General features: G+C 37.8%; 1 protein-coding gene across 5 annotated transcripts in view; it reads left to right on the top strand.

Moving 5' to 3' along the window:
- The window catches only part of RNF111 (ring finger protein 111), a 99,279-nt gene extending 88,731 nt beyond the window's left edge, over positions 1–10,548 (top strand). For 2 of the 5 annotated variants that reach the window (XM_030318072.2, XM_030318073.1), the window contains 6 exons: positions 384–536; positions 1,558–1,684; positions 4,693–4,785; positions 5,595–5,690; positions 7,003–7,130; positions 8,907–10,548. In XM_030318072.2, the coding sequence (XP_030173932.1) occupies positions 384–536; positions 1,558–1,684; positions 4,693–4,785; positions 5,595–5,690; positions 7,003–7,130; positions 8,907–9,024 (715 nt within the window). In that variant the 3' untranslated portion in view covers positions 9,025–10,548. The remainder of the gene's footprint in view (positions 1–383; positions 537–1,557; positions 1,685–4,692; positions 4,786–5,594; positions 5,691–7,002; positions 7,131–8,906) is intronic. The other 3 variants (XM_030318075.2, XM_030318076.2, XM_030318074.2) reach the window with 3 other exon arrangements.
- Positions 10,549–21,779: the final 11,231 nt, after the last annotated feature.

Below are 21,779 nucleotides of genomic sequence, written 5' to 3'. Positions count from 1 at the left end.
TACAGTATAAAAGCAAAGCAAAATAAAAGTTTCCATTTTCCTCCCTTATTTTGTGCCTGCAGCATTTGCTAGGGTGTTTAATTTTTAAAATTCTATTTCTACTCATTTCCTGTTACTCTGTGTAAAATATCTGCTGTAGGGAAAGCATACAAGATAATGTTAAAATTTTTCCTTGGAGCATACTTGAATTGGAGACATTGTAATAAATGAGCATTGAGATTTGTGGGGTTAGGGTGTCTTGATTTATTAATCAATAGATTATTTTATATTTTTATAATATATTGTTACAGAAGTAAATTTATGACTGATTTATAGATGTTTGTAATAATACTAGATTTTCTTTTTCTACATTAAGAAATAACCAATTATTCAATTATTTCCAGTGGTCTTTTTGTGTTCTGTGTTTCCAGGCGGGCACATGAACGGCCCCCACCCCATCCACATAGGATGCACCCAAACTATGGTCATGGGCATCATATTCATGTGCCTCAGACTATGTCCTCACATCCTCGACAGGCTCCAGAGAGATCTGCCTGGTCAGTATCATGTTTATTTCAAAGTTATGCTCAGGAGCCTGTGGTAAAACTATCAGAACAGATGCTTTGTAGTGGAATGTCATACAGAATGGTGATGTGGAGAGGCTGAATTCCAGCTTAGCTGTGAGGCACTGTCTCTGGGCAAGTTAGAGAAACTTGGAGTGGAAAGAGGAACTTGAGTTCTGGGTCAGAGAACCATGTCAAATGAGAGTAGAGCTTTTTTGTTAATTGTCTTTCGGAAGTATCTGCCATTGAAGTTAACTCCCTAAATGGATCTTACTCTCACAACTTCCTTATCCACCCCCCTCACCACCACCTCTGTACTCAGATCTGCTTTACCGCCACGTACCCCTGCTTATTGACAAGGGAAATGGAGCCTGCATCCTCCTAGGAGTGTGGTCTTTTTTAGAGAAATGGAAGCAGATTTGCATTAATTTTTCTTTCTGAATCCATTGTATGTAGGCAGTCTTTGAGATCTTGGTCCACAATGACATTTGAGGCAAAACATAAAATGAGAATCAATAAATGAAAATTCGGCATTTACCAATTTTACTCTTTCTAGAATTTTGTTTGACCTTGCTTTAAAAGGTATAGAAATGTTGGTTCTTCTAATTTTCCTGTTGACAGTAACCCAGAGACACTGTCCAACAAACACAAGTCCTGGGAGCATCTGTAACATTCATATAAACTAGAAAACTAAACCCTATATTTTGTATGTTCCTCAAGTAGAATCAGACTTGTAGATTGGAAGGAACCTTAAGGGTAATTCGTTGAATATTTCCTTCCTTTGTAGGATGTGAAACTGAGTACAAATGCTTTGCTTCTTATAGTCACAGAACTGAATTTTTGAGTTTTAATTGCTGGATAGTTAAGTTTTGGGGGTAAATTATCTTTTTCTCAGCTGTGTCAGTTAAGAAACTTTAGATTACTCTAAAAAATGCAAACACGCTCCCCCGTTTCTGTTGATAATAAAGACACTCTAAGGATGGCTAAACGTTAAAGCGTTCTCCTCCTTCGTCAGGGAGCTGGGGATTGAAGCTGGAGTGACTGCGGCCACTTACACGCCTGGAGCGCTGCACCCTCACTTGGCCCATTATCATGCGCCACCTCGACTTCACCACTTACAACTAGGAGCTCTTCCTTTAATGGTAAAGGAGGAAAATGTCAGAATTCTCACCTATTCTCCTTCTAAAAGTATTCTTTTCTAAGAAAAGTTAAATATTTTGTTGGAAATTTTAAAAAACATTCTGAATTGATATCGGTGTTTTAATAGAATTTGAGAACTATTAGACTGAAATTGTGCCATAAAAAACTAGATATATTGAAATCTGTATTTGTATTTGCATTGTGAAATGTACTCTTCTTAATATAAAAAATGACCAAGATTTTTCTTTTATACCAAGATGACAGTCTTTCCACTGTCACTAGGACACATGCTTTATTTTGTCATAACTGCTAATGGTTCTGTTATGATGCATTCATTCTTTATTTTCTGATCTGCAGAAGGGCTTTACTAATTCTCTGATTTGAACAGACTCAGATCTTGTCATTACCAATTTGAGTTCTACAGAACAAGTTCAGCAAAGATAGATTGAATTTGCTATTCATGATACCTACTGGTTATAAAAGTGGTATAGAGTAGGGAGCTGTTTTGTTTTGTAAAAGGTAAAACACTGAGGGTAAAGACACTGCAGGAATGGTTTCCAGGATGCTCTATCATACCTGCGACTTAGACTTTGAAGTTGGGAGTAGTACTTTACAGTGGTTATAGCATATAAGGAGCTGTCAAACAGCATAAGCACAAGGAACTCTGAGTAAGTTGGTATTTAAAGATCTTAGGCATGGGGGTCACTCAACAATAACAGCTAAAGCTGCCCTCCCAAGAAACTGGGACTCAGGAACAAAGGAGACTAAGGGAGGGGTATAGGGTAAGAGCAGGTTTAAGTAATTTGAGGGGCAGGAGTTCCTTTCTGATTTTTTATTTTCCTTGGAGATGTGTAGGAGGTTGGGTTATCTGCTGAGAGGTGGGTAGTATTGATTTTGATCATAAGGAAAGTTGCAGATATTTAAATAATCTATTTGACGGTTAAAAGTTACTGCTTATTTTAAATTCTTTACTATGTATGAATTGTCTTTTAAAGCTATATACTTGCTAAAAGCATGTTGTGATTCAGTGGAAGCTCACTAAAAAATAATATTGGAGATTTTATAAAGATGAAAGAATTGGGGCCCCTCAGTGGCTCAGTCATTTGAACGTCCAGCTGTTGATTTTGGCTCAGGTCATAATCTCGCGGTTGGTGAGATTGAGCCCCATGTCGGACTCTGAGCTGACAGCACGGAACCTGCTAGGGATTTTCTCTCTCTCTGTGTCTCTCTCTGCCGCTCCGCCCCCTCATCGTACTCTCTATCTTTGTCTCTCAAAATAAATGAGTAAACTTAAAAAAAAAACAAAGATGGAAGAACAGTGCTCTGTCCTAGAATCTCCCTTTCCTAATACAGTCTACTCTTGTTTGTTTTTTTTTTAACTTTTTAAATGTTTATTTATTTTTGAGAGAGCAAGAGTCAGAGTGCGAACTGGGGAGGGGCAGAGAGAGAGGGAGACACAGAGTCTGAAACCGGCTCCAGGCTCTGAGCTGTCAGCACAGAGCCCGACATGGGGCTCGAACTCCCAAAGTGCGAGATCATGACCTGAGCCGAAGTCGGACGATTACCCAATTGAGCCACCCAGGCGCCCCAGTCTATTCTTGTTAAGCACGGTAGTTACATTCTGTAAAGTTGTGCAAACACTGAGGAAGTAACTATAGAGCCATTTTTCTTGTGGTAAATGCAAGTTTAGGTTACTGCAAGCATCTGGTCACAGTGTTGATCTGCTAACAACAGCCAGTCAATATATAATCTTGTTTTGATGTCCATTTTGGACATCAAAGTATCAGGTGTCCTGATACCATTATTATTATTATATTATATATTATTGAGTTGTTAACATTGAGCTCATGGGCCAGCAAAACTCAGGCCTGAATGAAGCTTATCTACGCTCGTTTTGTCCGTAAGGCATATTGAAGCCTTCTTGCACTAGTCCGCATTTAAGCATTATCCTTGTGGCCATTTTGAACAGCAAAGTCACCAGTAAAAAGCACAAAAATGTGGAAAGCACGGCACTAAATAGACCGCAAAAAAGACCCATGTTTATAGTATAAGAGCTGAAAGAAGAAGGCAGAGCCTTGTTCTACCCTAGATGGGAACGGGACAACTCGAGTTTTTTGCTGCTGTGCATGTCCACAAATGATTGAGAGAGCACGAGTATTAATTTTGGAGTTACAAATAAATTTTATCAAGTAGGCAAATTCACAAGGGATCCATGAATAATGAGGATTGAGTACACCTAACAGAAGAATCAGAAAACACTATTAAAACTTTCATTAACAGGGGCACCTGGGTGGGCTCAGTTGGTTGAGGTCTGACTTTGGCTCAGGTTATGGTCTCATGGTTTGTAAGTTCGAGCCCCACATTGGGCTTGCTGCTGTCAGCATAGAGCCCACTTTGGATCCTTTGTCCCCCTCTCTCCCTTTGCCTTTCTCTGTACTCTCTCTCTCTCTCTCTCTCTTTCAAAAATAAAATAAAACATTAAAAAAAATAACTTTCACTAACAGAACCAAACAAAAAAAGGAGTAGGGTACCTATTGCCGTTAGGAAGTTAGAGTAAGGGAAATAAGTTTCATTGGAAAATTTTGTGCATTTTGATTTCTTACTATGATTTAATAAAGTTCTCTGAAAATGACAAAATTTTACGAAGGTTTTAGTCTTTATGCTTTTAGGCTACTAAGAGCAGCAGTCTTAACTTTGGGTATTTTCTATTTAGGAGTCTTTGTGCAAAATAAAACAATTTATTAAAACAATTTGTTATCTCATGGAACAGCTATTCTTGTTTTGTTTTTGTTTTTGTTTTTTTTTTTATTATATTTTAAGTGTTACCTTACGAGATTGTATTTGAAGAGGAACTTAATCCTTTTACAGAGTGCAAACTTGCAGTTACATATACTTACTGAAGTTCAATTTTGTGACTAGCTGAATGGAGAGAATTGTGTCTTAATTATTTAGTGTGTTAAAACTTGAGCCTACTCTTACTTGATTTAGCCTATCTCTTCTATTAAAATAGGTTCCTGACATGGCAGGCTACCCTCATATTCGTTACATTTCATCAGGATTGGATGGAACATCATTCAGAGGTCCTTTCAGGGGCAATTTTGAGGTGTGTAATAAAATTAATGAGATAATTTGCAACGGTATGTTTAGTACTCTCTTTAATGTAGAGAGAGAATATATGATGTATGTATTGTTAGTATTCACAGTTGAATAGGATTGCCATGGTGGCTGGGGATCTGAATTGTTGATACTACTTCTGGGGGTTATCACAGAAAGATTTATAAGCGATATTTATCTTGGTATCAAAAAGTACCCAAAAATTAAAGATGAATAAATGAAAATACCTAATATAAAAGAGTACAGGTATTATTAATTAAATCAATATAAATGTCAGATAAAGAGCTATACCATTAAATTTGGGGTGGGGGAAACTTACTGCTTTTGACTAAGCTCATTTTTAGAGAAACATTATTGGAGGAAAAAAACCCAAGTAATTTGGTTTGTAGCTAACTATCTTGTTTGAATTTTCAGGAAAAACAAATTATTTGAATATATTTGAAATTTTGTTTTCTTTCTTCATGTCACTTTGGAAGTTGGAGTCAGTAAACTTGTTTCATTTGTTTCCCTATTTTACTACAATGATTTCATCTTCTTCTGGCATTCATATTTACTGACTCATACAGTACCTTGTAGTAATATGATGCCCTAATCCGTAAAGATAACTTTGCCATACCACTTCAATTGGCTGAGAAAAGAATTACAAACAACGATTTGCCTTACCATATATGGCTTTTTGAACACTGTATTTATATTGCAGGTTTATAAATATGGGACTTCATTGCTTTTACAATATTGGCAGTGCTGTTCAAGAAATAATCATCCTGGTTTTTAATACTAATTGTCCTTTACCTTCAGGAACTGATTCATTTGGAAGAAAGATTAGGAAATGTGAATCGTGGTGCATCCCAGGGGACAATTGAAAGATGTACATATCCACATAAATACAAAAAGGTAAGAATTTATTCTATGAAGTGTCTATATTATTATTGAAATGCATACAATTTAATATTATGGACCTTTTTGGAGATTGTGGAATCTAGCAACCCTATTATTTATTACCAAAACAACACATACATAGTTTTTTAAAAAATTGAAAGCCTGGGGCACCTGGGTGGTTCAGTCGGTTAAGCGTCTGACTTCGGCTCAGATCATGATCTGGCGGTTTGGGAGTTTGAGCCCTGCATTGCACTCTGTGTGGACACCTCAGAGCCCGGAGCCTGCTTTGGATTCTGTATCTCCCTCTCTCTCTCTGCCCTCCCCCACTTGTTTTCTCCCTCTCCTCTCTCTCTTTCTTTCTCTCTCTCTTTCAAAAATAAACATTAAAGAAAAAAAATTTTTTAATTGAAAGCCTAAAAATATACACTTGAAGTTTCTTACCCTGCTGTCTCCAGTCTTCCTTCCCAGAAGAAAAATCATAGTTAAGGATTTCTTAGGTAATGTTCCAGATATTTGTATGCATTTGCAATAACGTGCATATGTATGTGTTTTTCCTTTCTCCTTCAGAAATAACACAAAGTGGATGGTATGCACACAGTTTTGCACATTTTCTTTTCCTTCTCTTTCAGCCCTCACAAGTCACTCATATTCTTTTTTAAGAGCTTATACAAAACTTCATCATATGGCAATACCATTATTGAGCCTGTCACTTATGTGCACATTTAATTGATATACATTTTTTATATTCTACCCTCCACTCCTTATGTAGTAGTCTATCTAGAAGTTAAAGTGCAGACATATTAAATAAGTTTCTTTCAACAGGCAACAATGTCCTGTGATATACAGAGAATAATAAAGTATGAAAATTTCTGCCTTTGTAGTTTTTGTCTGTTTTCCAAGAGTATTAGTGAGGTGTTACCATTAAATTTAAGTCCTTTCAACTATGTAAGCTAATGAGTATAATTAGCAATAATTTATTTGGATATTATTTGAACCATTCATTAGTAAGATAAAGTTCATTTAACTGTATTCATGATGGGACAAAAATAGAGTTCATGTTGTATATCCTCCTAATTGTGGATTACAAATAATAGAAACTGGTGAATTCAAACTAATGAATTTCTGTTACATTTGATTTTGCTTTTCATGCTATTTAAAGGTCTTAAAAGAACAGGTGGTGGTAGTCACTTAATTCATCCATTAATTCGTGACAGCTGTACCTGGGAAATAAGTTGTGGGTGTGAATGTGTGGTTTTGTTTTGTTTTTGTTTTTCAAATAAACACAGACTTTACTCAGTTGTTCAATAATGTCATCTCTACTAATAAGGTAACAACTGATTGGTTCTCACAGAGGAAACTGCACTGCAAACAAGATGGGGAAGAAGGGACTGAGGAAGACACAGAGGAAAAATGTACTATCTGTTTGTCTATTTTAGAGGAAGGTGAAGATGTGAGGTAACTAGACATTAATTATCTAAAAGTCTGTTGTCAGAACTGTACGAGAGATTTGATTTGAAAGTAGACGAGAAACCAAATAAAGATTACTGCTTGCATATCCTGTTATCAGTATCTGAAGTGTAGAATTCCCTTCTAGTGAGTGGAAGAATAGAAAGATGAGAGTCTCTGTATGACCAACAAAGGGATGGGAATGGGAAATACACAGCACACCAGGATTTGGCCAGGGAAATTTTGTGGTCAAATTGTCTTCTGTAAATCTTGCAGAAAGGAGAATTTGGAGGCTTGGGAGGCTAAGGCAGTTAAATTAATGTATTCTCCAAATCTTAAAGAGGGCAGTCCAGATTAGCTGCATGCAGTTTGTCTTACAGCATCTTTTGTAAATTAGGTTTGCCCTAAAATTTTCCCTCAACTTATAGGACAGTTCTCTTTTTGCAGCTGCACAGTTTAGAAATGTTACTGTGCTAACCCACTGTTAATTTTAGGCATTTTCTTTTTATAATCTCTTGAGTAATTGTTTTATTTCTATTGTGTTTTTTTCTAACGTAACATAATGCCATATGAAACAAGTTCTGAAACATATATAACAGAACTGTATGATGATATTGTTGCCCTAATTTATAAGGATAACTTTATCATATTTCTTCAGTTGGCAGAGACAAAAAATATTATGAACAATTGGCTACCATACCACATGTAAGGATATTTTAGAACACTGGATTTCCAATGAAGGTTTATAAATATGGAAGGCAGTTGTTTTCACAGCACTGACAATCCTGTTCAAGCAGTAATTGGAACGCTTCTTTTTAGCTACTAATTTTATAAAATATTAGGAAGTCTGAAAATGTATGACAACTCTTTTAACAGTGGATGGAAGTATACATGGACACTTTTAAGTCAGTAACTTTTATCTCACTGTTCACTTAGATTTAATATTATCCTGTATTGCCTGGAAGCTTTATTTCTCAGTTTCTAATTGATAGCGTAGTACACTTAACTTCTTAACCTACTTTTATTTTTTCCACTAATTTTTTTATTGAGATATGATTGACATATAATGTATTAATTTCAAAGTATACAACATGGTTTGATAATGCAAATATATTACAAAACAGATTAACCTACCTGTAAAGGAGTAGCATAGTATTAAGTGGATATAACAATTGTCCCATGAAAACAATATTATTAGCCTTTATTCAGTGAGGTACTCAAGTTTAAGGTATAAAGATCATCTAGGTAGAAAATGATATTTGCATATTAAGACATTCCTTAATTAGTATGACATGCTATATTTACAACATGAGTTCTAACGTTTTTGAGAGAGAATTAAATGCAATACATTTTTAAAGTGTTGTATAAATGCAGTGATTTGATATTAAAAATATATTTGCAGTATTATGTAACAGGGAACATACTGCCAACCTCTGTGTTGGCAGTTCACGTATAGAAACCAAATCAGAATAATTGCCAGTGTAATTGTTGTTCTTAAAATTGTAAAGATTACATATAATTTGATTTCATAGTTGTGACAGTTAATTATTGTGGTCATTTATACATTATATTGTCCAAAGTGTTAATATAGGTGTAACTTGTTAGAGAGGCTGTGTAAATGTGTGTTTGTTTGTTTGTTTTTTACAAAAGGGGAAGATGCCTGCTAACTGCAAAACACTCATGGATTATTACATGTTATCATTTATTTGAAAATAAATGCTACGTGTAGTTGTCAGGAAATTCACTTTTGCAATTTTTGCTTTTTGTTTTGTTTGCCTATAACAGGCGCCTTCCCTGTATGCACCTTTTCCACCAAGTGTGTGTTGACCAGTGGTTGATCACCAATAAGAAGTGCCCCATATGCAGAGTGGACATTGAGGCCCAGCTGCCAAGTGAAAGTTGACACCATGTCTCAGAACTCTTGCCCTCCCTCTCATTCCCATCCTCCTGGTACTGCAGTCAACCAAAGATGGCGTGACTTACCTGCGCAGATTTGGAAGCCTTGAACTTAGAGTGCGGCTCTGCTATATGGTACAACTAATGCTAGACCTACAGTTTATGTATACAGTTGAGTTTGATGTATTTATAAAAGCTTTTTTTTTCTAGGTTTGACATTTTTCCTGTATCATTTTACTGTATTTTTGCATGGTTCCTTGTATTGCATTTCTTTGCACATATTATGGGCTTGTGACCCTAAACTTGCAGGCAAGATTAGCTGCTTTAGTAAGTAGAATTTTGTGGTCTTTTTGTTTTTTACATAGTACCAGGTCTTGAGAATTATGAATTTTTTTTATCCATTACTAACCTTTAATTTAATCAATCATGTGCTTTAGTTTAATGTATAAAGATCCTCTAGAAAATGATAATATTGTGTATTAAGACATTCCTTAATTAGGACAAAATGGCTGCTGTATATTTACAATATGGAGTTCTGAGTTAAATACCATCCTTAATACTGGGAACAGAATACAAACCATATTCAATCAGATGCAGGTGGTATTCACATCACCAGAGTGATCAATAGACATGTTCTTGGTGTATCCTTTTCCTTTCAGCACAACGCAGATAGAGTTGAATATTGATATCATACATATAGACTGCTGTTCTGATTGTATTTATCTTTTTCCTACATCATTTAGAACTTTATTTCCCTGATTCAGTTTTTGCTGCTGTGAAACAGCTCTGATGAACACTAAATATTAATTTCAATTAGCTGGATTGTACATACTTGCAGATTTAACAAAATTTTAGGGAAATTGAAGAAGACATGTAGAATTTTGTTCAGTCTTCTGCTAAGCACGTTACAGTAACGATATCTGCTTAACATTGATTTTGTAATAAACACATTCAGTCAGGAGTTAGAATTGCAGTCATTGGCAGGTATCTATGCATTCATAGAACTTCTAAAGGTCCCAGGATCACTTTTAAGGGATTTTATTAGTTTAAAGATAAATAAAGTCAGCTGAATCTACATGTCTCTTGTTTTATTTCTCTTTAAACTTGAAAACAGTAAATCTGCAGATACTGTGAGGCACAAACCTACTGTTGCTCTGGTTTTAGACGCCCACTTCATACATTACCAAGAGTCGATCACTGATTTAAAAATTTTAATTTCTATAGTTAAGATTTACTGCATAATATAGAATATAAAGTTAAGTTAACGTACTAACATTTCTCCTTTGGAGAAAGTTTTAATCCACTTCAGGATGCATATTATCAAGATACTTTCATATACAGGATAGCCTAATTTTATTTGTCTAAATATGCTTAATATGCCCCAGATTGCAAATGCATCAGTCAGTAACGTCACTGTCTGTATGTGGAAGACATGTTCCCATGGATCATATGTGAAGATGTCAATAAGCTTGCATTAAGCCACCTGCTTTGTAAGTGGATTGATTAATAAATAACTTATATTTCTATTGTCTTTGTGTTTCATAATTAGTTTTATAAACGTTTATATTAAACATCTTGGAGTTCAAAATAGTGATTTCACTCAAGTCGACATTTGCATAATTTTTGTATTCAGTTATGGCTATTTGCCTTTTTTGTATTAGTAATGTTACACTGTAGTAATTGTCAGTTTAAAACATGCCTTGACATAGTTTTATGTAGAGATGGAGGATGGACTATGGTTTAGAAATTTGGATAGAAAATAACATTGTTTTAAAAAGAATACTTGATGATAGGCTGTAGTTGTAGAAGGGCAGAGGAAGGAGACAGAGAAAGAGTGACATTGGCCTATGCCTGCCACCTTACTGGGGAAGAGAGCATGTAGCCTATCTTTGAGTAGCCTGCAATGGGTGTAGGACTTGGCACTAGAAAACCCAGGGTCATTGCCAAGGGTGGAAGAAGTATCGATGGGGAGAATTCTGTACAATTGAGTCCTCTTGATGTTCCCTAAAACACAAGAAGAACAGATAGATTTCTCTATTTTTTAATATTACACCAGATTTAGATGCACGACTACCTGTTGACCTGTTTTATAATTGCTACTGATTTTTTTTTTAATGTGGATAGAGCATTATTACCCTAAAGTTTATTTAATACAGGTATTTGTGGCATAAACCTGGATTGTTAATGCAGGAGCTTAGTAAGCTACTGCAATTAGTTACAGAAAATGTGATTAGTAATGAGCCAAGTAAGGAAGAGTATAATTTTTAATATAACTTTTGTGCTTTGTTTTGGTGTCTTCCGTATCCTGCTGCATCTTATGTCAAAATGAAAATTTCAGTGATAGCTGTCCAAATACTTTAGAACTAAAATTCTTTTGTCAGAAAATTCTTATTTTTATTGTTGTTAATATGCAAGTGATAAACTGATATTTGAAACATTTTTCTTACTCTGGTGACTTTATTTTAGCTGCTAAAAACACTTTATCATTTGAACCATAACAGTTTGACATACAGAAAACTAACATTTGTTAATACTAAAATTAAAATACAGACTGAACATTTCACTATTAGTTTTTCACAAATGAGAATAGCTTAATTCCATAGAAAATACATCCTGATTTCTAATTTACCTTCCAACTCCTCTGGAAACACGGTGAATTTTTTTTTAATGTTTATTTATTTTTGAGAGAGAGAGAGAATGAAAATGAGCGGGGGAGGGGGCAGAGAGAGAGAGGGAGACACAGAATCAGAGGCAGGCTCCAGGCTCTGAGCTGTCAGCACAGAGCCCAACGTGGGGTTTGAACTCATGAACCTCGAGATCATGACCTGAGCCAAAAGACGCTTAATTGACTGAGCCACCCAGGCACCCCTCAGTTACTCCATTTTAATAGACCTTTAGCATTCTCCCACTGTGGAGGCTAAGTTCCAAAAATCTCCAAGGAAAATAGAAGAAATTGTGGCTGAGTAACATAATCTTATATAAAAATAATGTCATTGGAACCAGAGTTGTGAGTGAACATATGAAAGCGTGCATAACTTTTTACTTATTTATTTTTTATTTTTTAGTTCATTTTTGAGAGAGAGAGAGAGAATGAGAATGAGCGGGGGAGGGGGCAGAGAGAGAGAGACACAGAATCCGAAGTAGGCTCCGGGCTCTGAGCTGTCTGCACGGAGCCTGACATGGGGCTCGAACTCACGAACCTCAAGACCGTGACCTGAGCCCAAGTCAGATGCCCAACTTACTGAGCCACCCAGGCACCCCACACAGTGAGTTTTTTACTTACTCAAGACTTCCTGGGGCACCTGGTTGGTTCAGTTGTTAGAGCATGTGACCCTTGATCTTGGGGTTGTGAGTCTCAGCCCCACATTAGGTGTAGAGGTTACTTTTAAAAATCTTAAAAAAAAAAAAAGACTTCATGTGTCACAATATTGGATGTATCAAGGTTGAACTGTCTTCTCTCAGTTATAGATTCAATCATTCTAAATAATTTTCTTGAATTAAGAGTTACAGGGGCACCTGGGTGGATCAGTCGGTTAAGCATCCTACTTTAGTTCAGGTCATGATCTCGTGGTCAGTGGGTTCGAGCCCCGCGTCGGGCTCTTTGCTGACAGTTAGGAGCCTGGAGCCTGCTTCAGTTTCTGTGTCTCCCTCTGTCTCTTTCTTTGTCTCTCCCCTACTTATGCTGTGTCTCTATCTTTCAAAAATGAATAAATGTTAAAAAAATTACAGTTGACCCTTGAACAACACGGGTTTGAACTGCACAAGCCCATTTACTTATACATGGGTATTTTCAGTAAGTACAGTACAATAAAATGTATTTTCTCTTCCTTGTGTTATTTTTTTATTATCCTTATGATATATTTTTTTTAAGTGTATTTATTTTGAGAAAGAAAGTGTGCTCATCAGTGTGAGAGAGGCAGAGAAAGAGAGAATCCCAAGCAGGTTGGGATGCTGTTAGCACAGAGCCCATACGCAGGGCTTGATCTCATGAACCATGAGATCATGACCTGAGCCAAAACCCAGAGTTGGACACTTAACCACCTGAGCCACCCAGGCACCCCAATCTTTATGATATTCTTTTAATTTTTTTTAATCTTTATATTTGAGAGAGAGAGAGAGAGACATAGTGTGAGTGGGGGAGAGGCAGGGAGAGAGGGAGACACAGAATCCGAAGTAGGCTCCAGGTTGTGAGCAGTCAGTACAGAGCCTGACATGGGGCTTGAACTCACCAACCATGAGTTCATGACCTGAGCCGAAGTCAGACACTCAACCAACTGAGTCACCTAGGCACTCCTATGATATTCTTAACATTTTCTTTTCTCTTGCTTTATTGTAATGTAGTATATAATACATATGACATATAAAATATGTGTTACTACTATGTTATCAATAAGGCTTCAAGTTAACGTTAGGTTATTAGTAGTTAAGTTTTGGGGGGGTAAAAAATTACACATGGATTTTCGTCTTTGTGGTCAGTGCGTCTAACCTCCATATTGTCCAAGGGCCAACCATATGTCCAAAACAACTATTTGTTAACTAAGAAAAAAAAATGTTAGCCAATTTTGTGGTTAGGATTACTGGGCACAATCTTCTCTTTGTCCTATGTATTCTGTACAAATTCACAGGCCACATAAATGATTTTTGGAGTTGTGAAAAGAATATAGGTTTTCATGTCAGACGGACAAGGGCTTTGAATTGTGCAGCTTTGAACAACTTAAGCTTTCTGAACCTCATGTTTCTCATCTATAAGACAGACTAGGTTGTTAATTAGAATTAAATGAGGTAACAAGGGCAAAGAGCTTTGAATGTAGTATACTTACATTAAGAATATAAGTTCTGCCAGTGCTCACTGCATTCCACCTTTACCACCCAAAACAACTACCCTTGACCTTGATAACAAATGGTAGCATAGCATGGTGCTGAACCGTAGATCAGTGTTGTCTCTAATCTTCCTCTTACAGAGTCCAAGAAGCTAATTACTAGATAAGAAAGAACAAGCCTCTTTAGAACTTTGATTGATTGGAATTTTTATTCTACTCAAAGGATAGAGGATTGCTGGCACATTTGCCTTATTCCCTTGCCTTGCAGTCACAACAGGGGCACAGTTGCCTATCAGTACCATCCAGTGCTGTATTTTAGGCAGCCATTGCCAGTGGATCAGAATTGGCAAATGATATCAAACCACTTGCCCTCTCTGATCAAAAGGAAAATTTTATGTAGAAATTAACAACTAGAATTTCTCATTCTCCCCTAAATTTTCTCCTCACCAAATCATGTTATGCAGCAACCTGGTGCCCATTAAAGGTTAATTAAGCACATACCACTGAGTTGCCTATATTAGCCTCTTCTAGGCTTATTTTTAGGCTAATAGCTATCACTGAGAGAGCATGTGGAAGGTATGGGTTTCCAGGAAATACTTTGATTAGTCCCAACAAATTGCATATCTCTTAATTCTTTATCATCACTACAGAGAATGAATTGGATTCACTAAATACTGATTTTCACTGTGGGCTGTGCTGAATCTTGAGTACAAACTGCTAAATCAGTTTTGCTTTTGGTGGTAATGTTCAAATATATTCATGGGCAGGGGGAAAGCTTTGGAAAATGTAGAATTCTACAGATTATCATTTGATACATTGTGCTCCATAAAGAAAAAACTTGATTTTTTCCACTGCCTGTGTGACTGGTAGCATAACTCAAGACACTGAAGTTTCCAATCTGGCAGTTCAAGGATGACCCAAAGACCTGCCCTTTCCCCTCTTACATACATATGTGGAAATTCTCTCATAATATGGGATGCTCCAAACTTGTTATCCTAGAGAATCTATTCTTTACATTTTCAAGAGCCTATGTAAGAAGTGTGTTAGACAAGGAAATTGGAAGAGATGTGGTATGTCTCCCATCCTGCATCCTGGCCTGCCTTTAAAAAGGAATGAGGGACGCCTGGGTGGCTGAGTTGGTCAAGCATCTGACTGTTGATTTTGGCTCAGGTTGTCATCTCACACTATTGTGGGTTTAAGCCCTGACTCGGGCCTGTGCACTGATTGCGAGGAGGCTGCTCGGGATTCTCCTTCTCTCTCTGCCCTTGCCCCACTTGTGCTCGCTCTCTCTCAAAATAAGTAAATAAACTTAGAAAAATAAAAAGGATTGGATGTCTTTTATTGAACTGCTGTCTAGACTACTATACTATTAGTATTTGCTCAGAGAATAAGTTCTTATGGTGTACCTGGCTTCTTAGCACTTCACTATTAGCCACACACTCCCCAAAGTTTTATATTCTCTATTGCTGTGAAATATTTAAATTTAGTGGCTTAAACATCAAACATCTTAGTTTCTTTGGATCCAGAATTTGGAAGCAGCTTAGTTGGGTACTTCTGGCTAGGGGTCTCTCGTGAGGTTACAATCAAAATGATAGCTGGGGCCGCAGTCATCTGAAGCCTTTCCTGTCTGGGTGATATGCTTCTTAGCTCATTCACATGGCTGTTGATAGGAAACTTTGGTTCTTTATTGGCTATTGGCCAAGAGTACCTCTCCTCCCCACCCCCCACCCCCCCCCCCCCCCATCAACAGCCATGCAAGCAAGCCATCCTGGAGCTAGTACAGATTCAAGGGGAGGGGAGATAGCTATGCCTGTTAATAGAAGTGGCAGCAAATTATAGCCATCTTTAACCTATTACAGTTAGGTAAAACGAGTCCTATTGCGTTATTAGAATTACTACTACAAACTTCCTAGGCATATTTAGTTTTTTCCCTCCTAAACCAAATTTTAGCATATGGAAAAGCCATGTGTGCAAAATGACCTATGTTCTCAAGCCATCAGGGGAATCGGTAGTGGAAGAACTTTAACTTCTCTACACTGATATCTGAGTAAAAGAAACCTATGGGAGGGAGATAGCGAAGTATTTCTGTAGTTGGGAAATTCTGCAATATTCTTGTTAGGTGATTACTGTGATGGTTAATTTTATGTGTCAACTTAACTGTACTCTGGAGCGCCCAGACATTTGGTCAAACATCGTTCTGGGTATATCAGTGGGGGTGATTCTAGATGAGATTAACATTTGCATATCTGTAGATTGTGTAAAGCAGGTTGCCTTTCCTAATGTAGGTGGACCCTGTCCAATCAGCTGAAGGCCTGAATAGAAAAAAAACAAAAACAAAAAAAAAAACTTGTCTCTCATGAGAATTCTTCTTGCTCATCTGTTTTTCTCTTGCCTTTAGACTCAAACTGAGACATGGGCTTTTCCTGGGTCTCTCACCTACCAGTCTTTGGATTTGGAACTACAGTAATGACTTTCCTGGGTGTCTAGCTTGCAGTCTAGAGATTGTAGGATTTGTCAGCTTCCATAATTGTGTGAGCCAATACCATTTATATCTATCTAGTCATGTGAGCCAATACCATATAATCTACCTTCCTTCTACCTCCCCTACTCTGTCCTCCCCTCCCTCCCCCTTCTCTCCGGAGACCCCTAACTAATGCAGCGATCATGCCTCTAGTTACATGTACTTATTTAAGATGCACACTTATTTTATAAGCCATTACTGTTATTCTTTATTCTATATTCTAGAGTAATGCAAAGATCCGGTTTCTTCCTATATGCTAGATCTTCAGATTTTATAGGACAGCTATTTTGATTTTTTTTAGATCTTCCCCAAGTGAAATATCCTTAGTCCCCTTGACTTTGTTTAACCTGGATCTTAAGCATCTTAGCTATTCTTGTCACCATTTTCTGGATACCTATTGTTTATTAATGTTTTTTAAAGTATGATACCTATCGGGGCGCCTGGGTGGCTCAGTCGGTTGAGCGTCCGACTTTGGCTCAGGTCATGATCTCACGGTTCATGGGTTCGAGCCCTGCGTCGGGCTCTGTGCTGACAGCTCAGGGCCTGGAGCCTGCTTAGGTTTCTGTGTGTCTCTCCCTGCTCCTCCCCTGTTCACACTCTGTCTCTCTCTCAAAAATAAATAAAGATTAAAAAAATTTTTAAGTATGATACCTAGAAATAATCATTACTCCAGGTGTGATCCAAGCATGAAAAAGTACAAAATTACCTGAATTCAACTCATGCTATTGTGTTAGGTCTTGGAATGGTGGTATTTTCTAAGGGAGCAGAGGTTTCATAAAGGACAGTTGTGCAAATAGGAGTAAGAATGAATTGGAGGGGTGCCTGGCTGGCTCAGTTGGTGGAGCATGGAACTCTTGGTCCTGGGGTCGTGAGATTTAGCCCCACATTGGGTGTAGGGATTACTTACAAAAGAAGAAGAAGAAGGAGAAGAAGAAGGAGAAGGAGAAGGAGAAGGAATCAGAAAAGGATTACAGACTGAACGGAAATGAGACACAGTCTTCCCTCTGTCATCTCTGTGAAACTGGGATTGGCTCTCAGATCTGAGTAGGCCTGCACACCCCACAGGTACTGGTAAGTCCAGAATTGGGGCTGTTACTGAAAAGTCACTTGATATTCCAGCCGGGACACTCTCTGTACTCTGCAGCTCCTCAGTATTCTACCAAAGCTAATAGGCTCTGATTCAAAAATTAGAGTTCTTCACAATATTTATCTGTCATAATAGAGAATAGGGAAATGTGTGAATAATTGAACAGCATAATTTTACATCTCTTGAGTTAGTGGTTTATTATCTTCAACAGAACTTGTACCTTTTTACTCTCTAAGGATGAGTAAATTCTATTGTTATCCTCCCATCTACCTTATCTCTATATTGTAAACACCATGAGGGCAGGCACCCAGTTTTTATGCCTTTTTTCCCCTTCTAAGTAGTAGGCACTGTGCCTTGCTTATAGAAGGCATTAAACGTATTTAAAAACAAAGAACAACAACAACAAAACAACTTGGATAGATCACAAGCTTGAGGTCCAGATTTTAAAGAATCATTTTGAATGGAGGCCCATGGAGGCACTAGAAAGTTGTTGGTTTCCCCTCTCTGGGTCTTCTTACTCCTGAGCAAGCTCATAGGCCCTGGACTGGGACATATGCATGCATCCTGTTCAGCCAGTAATAGATTACCTAGTTACCTTCATGGGATGGATAATGTTGACCTTTTGCCTAACATGAAAGATATCAAGATGGATGCTTCCCCCTCCCAAGAAAATTAGCAAGAGAAGTTATTTCTTTCCTTTATAACTTGGTTTGCATAAAACCAAGTTTTTCTTGAGAGGAAATTTTAACATAACCACTCAAAACTTTTATGTTGGGGAGCCTGGGTGCCTCAGTCGGTTGAGCGTCCGACTTCAGCTCAGGTCATGATCTCACGGTCCGTGAGTTTGAGCCCTGCGTTGGGCTCTGTGCTGACAGCTCAGAGCCTGGAGCCTGCTTTGGATTCTGTGTCTTCCTCTTTCTCTGCCCCTCCCCTGCTCATTCTCTGTCTCTCTCTGTCTCAAAAATAAATAAAAACATTAAAAAAAAAACAAAACTGGATGATTTGTCTATTTAAAATTTTTTTAAAAAAACTTTTGTTGCTTTACAATTATTTTCTGTCACTCACATTCAGTTATTTGTCAAGGTTCTGTCATTTCTCCAAAATTGCTTCTCATACCTGTTTCCATTTTTCATTTTTCACACTCATCCGAATCAAATTTTTGTTCCCTCTCACCAGGGAAACCTTTAACTTTCCAATCCACTATAATCCATCCTTCATGCTGCACAACAGGTCAGCTTTCTAAAACAAAGCTCTCACCAAGTCATTATCCTTCTTAAAAAAGTCCCATGATTCCTCATTTTCTGGATCTTTTGCAGCTTTATCTTTTTTAAAAAAAATTTTATTTGTTTTTAAATGTTCATTTATTTCGAGAGAGAGAGAGAGAGTGTGTGTGTGTGTGCTCACACGTTTGGGAGAAGCAGAGAGAGAAGGAGGGAGAATCCCAAGCAGGCTCCACTCTGTCAGCACAGAGCTGGATGCGAGGCTCAATCTCAACTGCTGTGAGATCATGACGTGGGCTGAAATCAAGAGTCAGACAGTTAACCAGCTGAGCCACCCAGGTGCCCCTGCAGCTTTATCTTTAACATTTCTGTGATGCAAATGCCTCAGAGTACGTGTTTTTCCACAGATTTCTTCTCATTGCTCCCACTTCTTGAACACCTTTCCTGTCCCTGCCTGCTAAATTCTAACCCTTCAAAGCTCAGCTCAAACTTTTCCCTTCTAGTAAGCCATCCTTCATCCACCTGGAATCAGTCTTCACCTTTGTGAAGTATTTTCCCTCTTGTATTTTGCCTCTTGTAATAATTTTGTTCCTAAGTGTCTCCCCTTCACTGTTTTGAACTTGAGGGCATGGCTCATACTTTATTCTTCTCTGTGTTCCCTGCAGTGCCTTGCACAAACTGACACTTTAATGTTAATGTATAGCAAATACATTTTGCTAGCCTTTTGGCTAATTGAGAGAAAAGAAGAAATCAGAAAGAGGTAGGCAGAAATGGGTGGGGTGGGTAACAAATGGGATAAGGGCAACTGAGGGGGAGAACATGGTAGTATATTAGGAAGATTGCTGGGTTCTGATAAAAAATCAGCTGGTGAAGGGGCAGGCACCTGGGCAGTTCAGTACTTGTTGTCTGTGCTTTTGCTTGGCGTGCACCCTCTGTCTACAATAATCTCCCTTTACCCTATATCCACTGGAGTTCATATGTACATGTGTTTGAAGCAGTAGTTGACCAAGAAATTAAAGTGAACAGGGGCACCTGGGTGGCTCAGTTGGTTGACTGTCTGACTATAACGCAGGTCACAATCTCACTATTTGTGGGTTCGAGCCCCACATCAGTCTCTGCTGTCACTACAGAGCCTGCTTCAGATCCTCAGTCCCCCTTTCTCTCTGCCCCTCCTCCGTTCATGCTCTCTAAAAACTAAAAACATTAAAAGGAACTGATGATATAGAATTTTACCATTGGCCTCCAAGAAATTTCTTTTTGGTAAATTTAATATTTGATTTCCTTTGATAACTGTTTCAAACTTTCCCCACTCTGCCAAATGTAAATAGAATGACAGCAGTAAATACAGTGGGAAGAGCACAGAGCTGAGTACAAATCCTAGCTCTGAAACACAGAAGCCCTATGATTGCAGCCAAGACATTTAACTGCTGTGAGCCTTAGTTTCGTCATCTGTCAAGTTGGGATAATACGTGATGGGTGTTAACTAGACTTGCTGTGGTGATATACAAATACCTAATCATTATGTTGTGCATCTGGAACTGATGTATGTTAATTATAGCCCAATAAAAAAATGACACAAAATTTGGGATAATACTACCTAATTTATCAATATTGTTATGAGGACTCAACAAGAAAGTTAATGTAAATTAATATATAGGAAGTGTGACCAATAAATGTTATGTGAGACAGGAAGGAACAGGAAATACAGGAGGACTAGGGGCACCTGGCTGGCTCAGTTGGTAGAGCTTGTGACTTTTTTTTTTTTAAGCTTACTTATTTATTGAGAACATGAGCAGGGGAGGGGCAGAAAGAGCAAGAGAGAGAAAATCCCAGGCAGGGTCCTGTCAGCACAAAGCCCAACGTGGGGCTCTATCTCAGGAATTGTGAGATCATGACCTGAGCCACAATCAAGAGTTGGACACTTAACCGACTGAGCCACCCAGGCGCCCCCAAGCTTGTGACTCTTGATCTGCAGGTCCTGAGTTCAAGCCCACATTGGGTGTAGACTACTTAAAAAATACATATGGACCACAATGCATTAAACAAAAGGTTGAATCAAAAAGTTTATTTGTAAAGTTCCAGGTTAGTTGCAGTGAAGGATACAAAAGAAATATTACTTCCATTTTTAATGAAAATACAATCTAATATGGATTAAATTATTCAATTTTGACAATGTAAAGTCAGTTAATAAAAGCACTTTACCATTCACGTTAACATTCCTGTTTACAAAGCCCTGTGAGAGGGTAAGGATTGTTATTTTCATAATTGTAGCTTTTGATAACATCACAATATTATAACAAGTAAAAATATAATCTCGCAACCTCAGCGCATTAAACATCTATTTTTCTTTCCTAAGACTTTTTCACTGCATACCTAATTTTTAGTCATCACTTCTTTCCATGCCACATAGTAGCTGCAATTATTCCTGTTTTACAGAAGAAGAAACAGGTTTAGAAATGTCAGATGCAAGGGCAAGGGCAGAATTTGATCCAGATTACTTAACTTCATTCAAGGTTCATTAGTACCCCAGTCACAGAGGTAAGCCATTTTTTCCAAGGGTAGAACAGGTGGGAAAGTTTGTTCAAATAGAGGCTGCTATCAATTATCATTCTACCACCTTTACTGTGGGCCATTGGACTTTACTTTTCTCTCTTCTTTCCTGTTCCTTTCCCTTTTTCCTTTTTTATTTTCCTGTCTTGACCTGATCCTCCCACTCTTCTGCCCAAGGTTGGATCACACCTTCTTTCTCATTTTAAAATCTTCTACACATCATAGGGCCATTTATTCGAGGAATATTTATTGAACACCAACCATAATACATAGGGAAAACGTGCTAGGTGTTGGCAATATGCTGGAGAGCTTACATGAATCAGGAACCACAAAAATCACATTTGCCTTTTATTTTCCGCTACCTTTGGAGTCTTAGCTCTTGTTTTCTTTTTTAAATTTACTTATTTTGAGAAAGAGCTTGAGTTGGGGAGGGACAAAGAGAGAGGAAGAAAGAATGAGAATCCCAAGCAGGCTCCGCGCTGTCAGCGCAGAGCCCAACGAGGGACTTGAACTCAGGAATCCCCGAGATCACGACCTGAGCAGAAACCAAGAGTGGGAGGCTTA

This window comes from Lynx canadensis, chromosome B3, assembly GCF_007474595.2.
Source record: "Lynx canadensis isolate LIC74 chromosome B3, mLynCan4.pri.v2, whole genome shotgun sequence".
Taxonomy (NCBI): domain Eukaryota; kingdom Metazoa; phylum Chordata; class Mammalia; order Carnivora; family Felidae; genus Lynx; species Lynx canadensis.
This window is presented reverse-complemented; position numbering and strand designations above follow the sequence as displayed.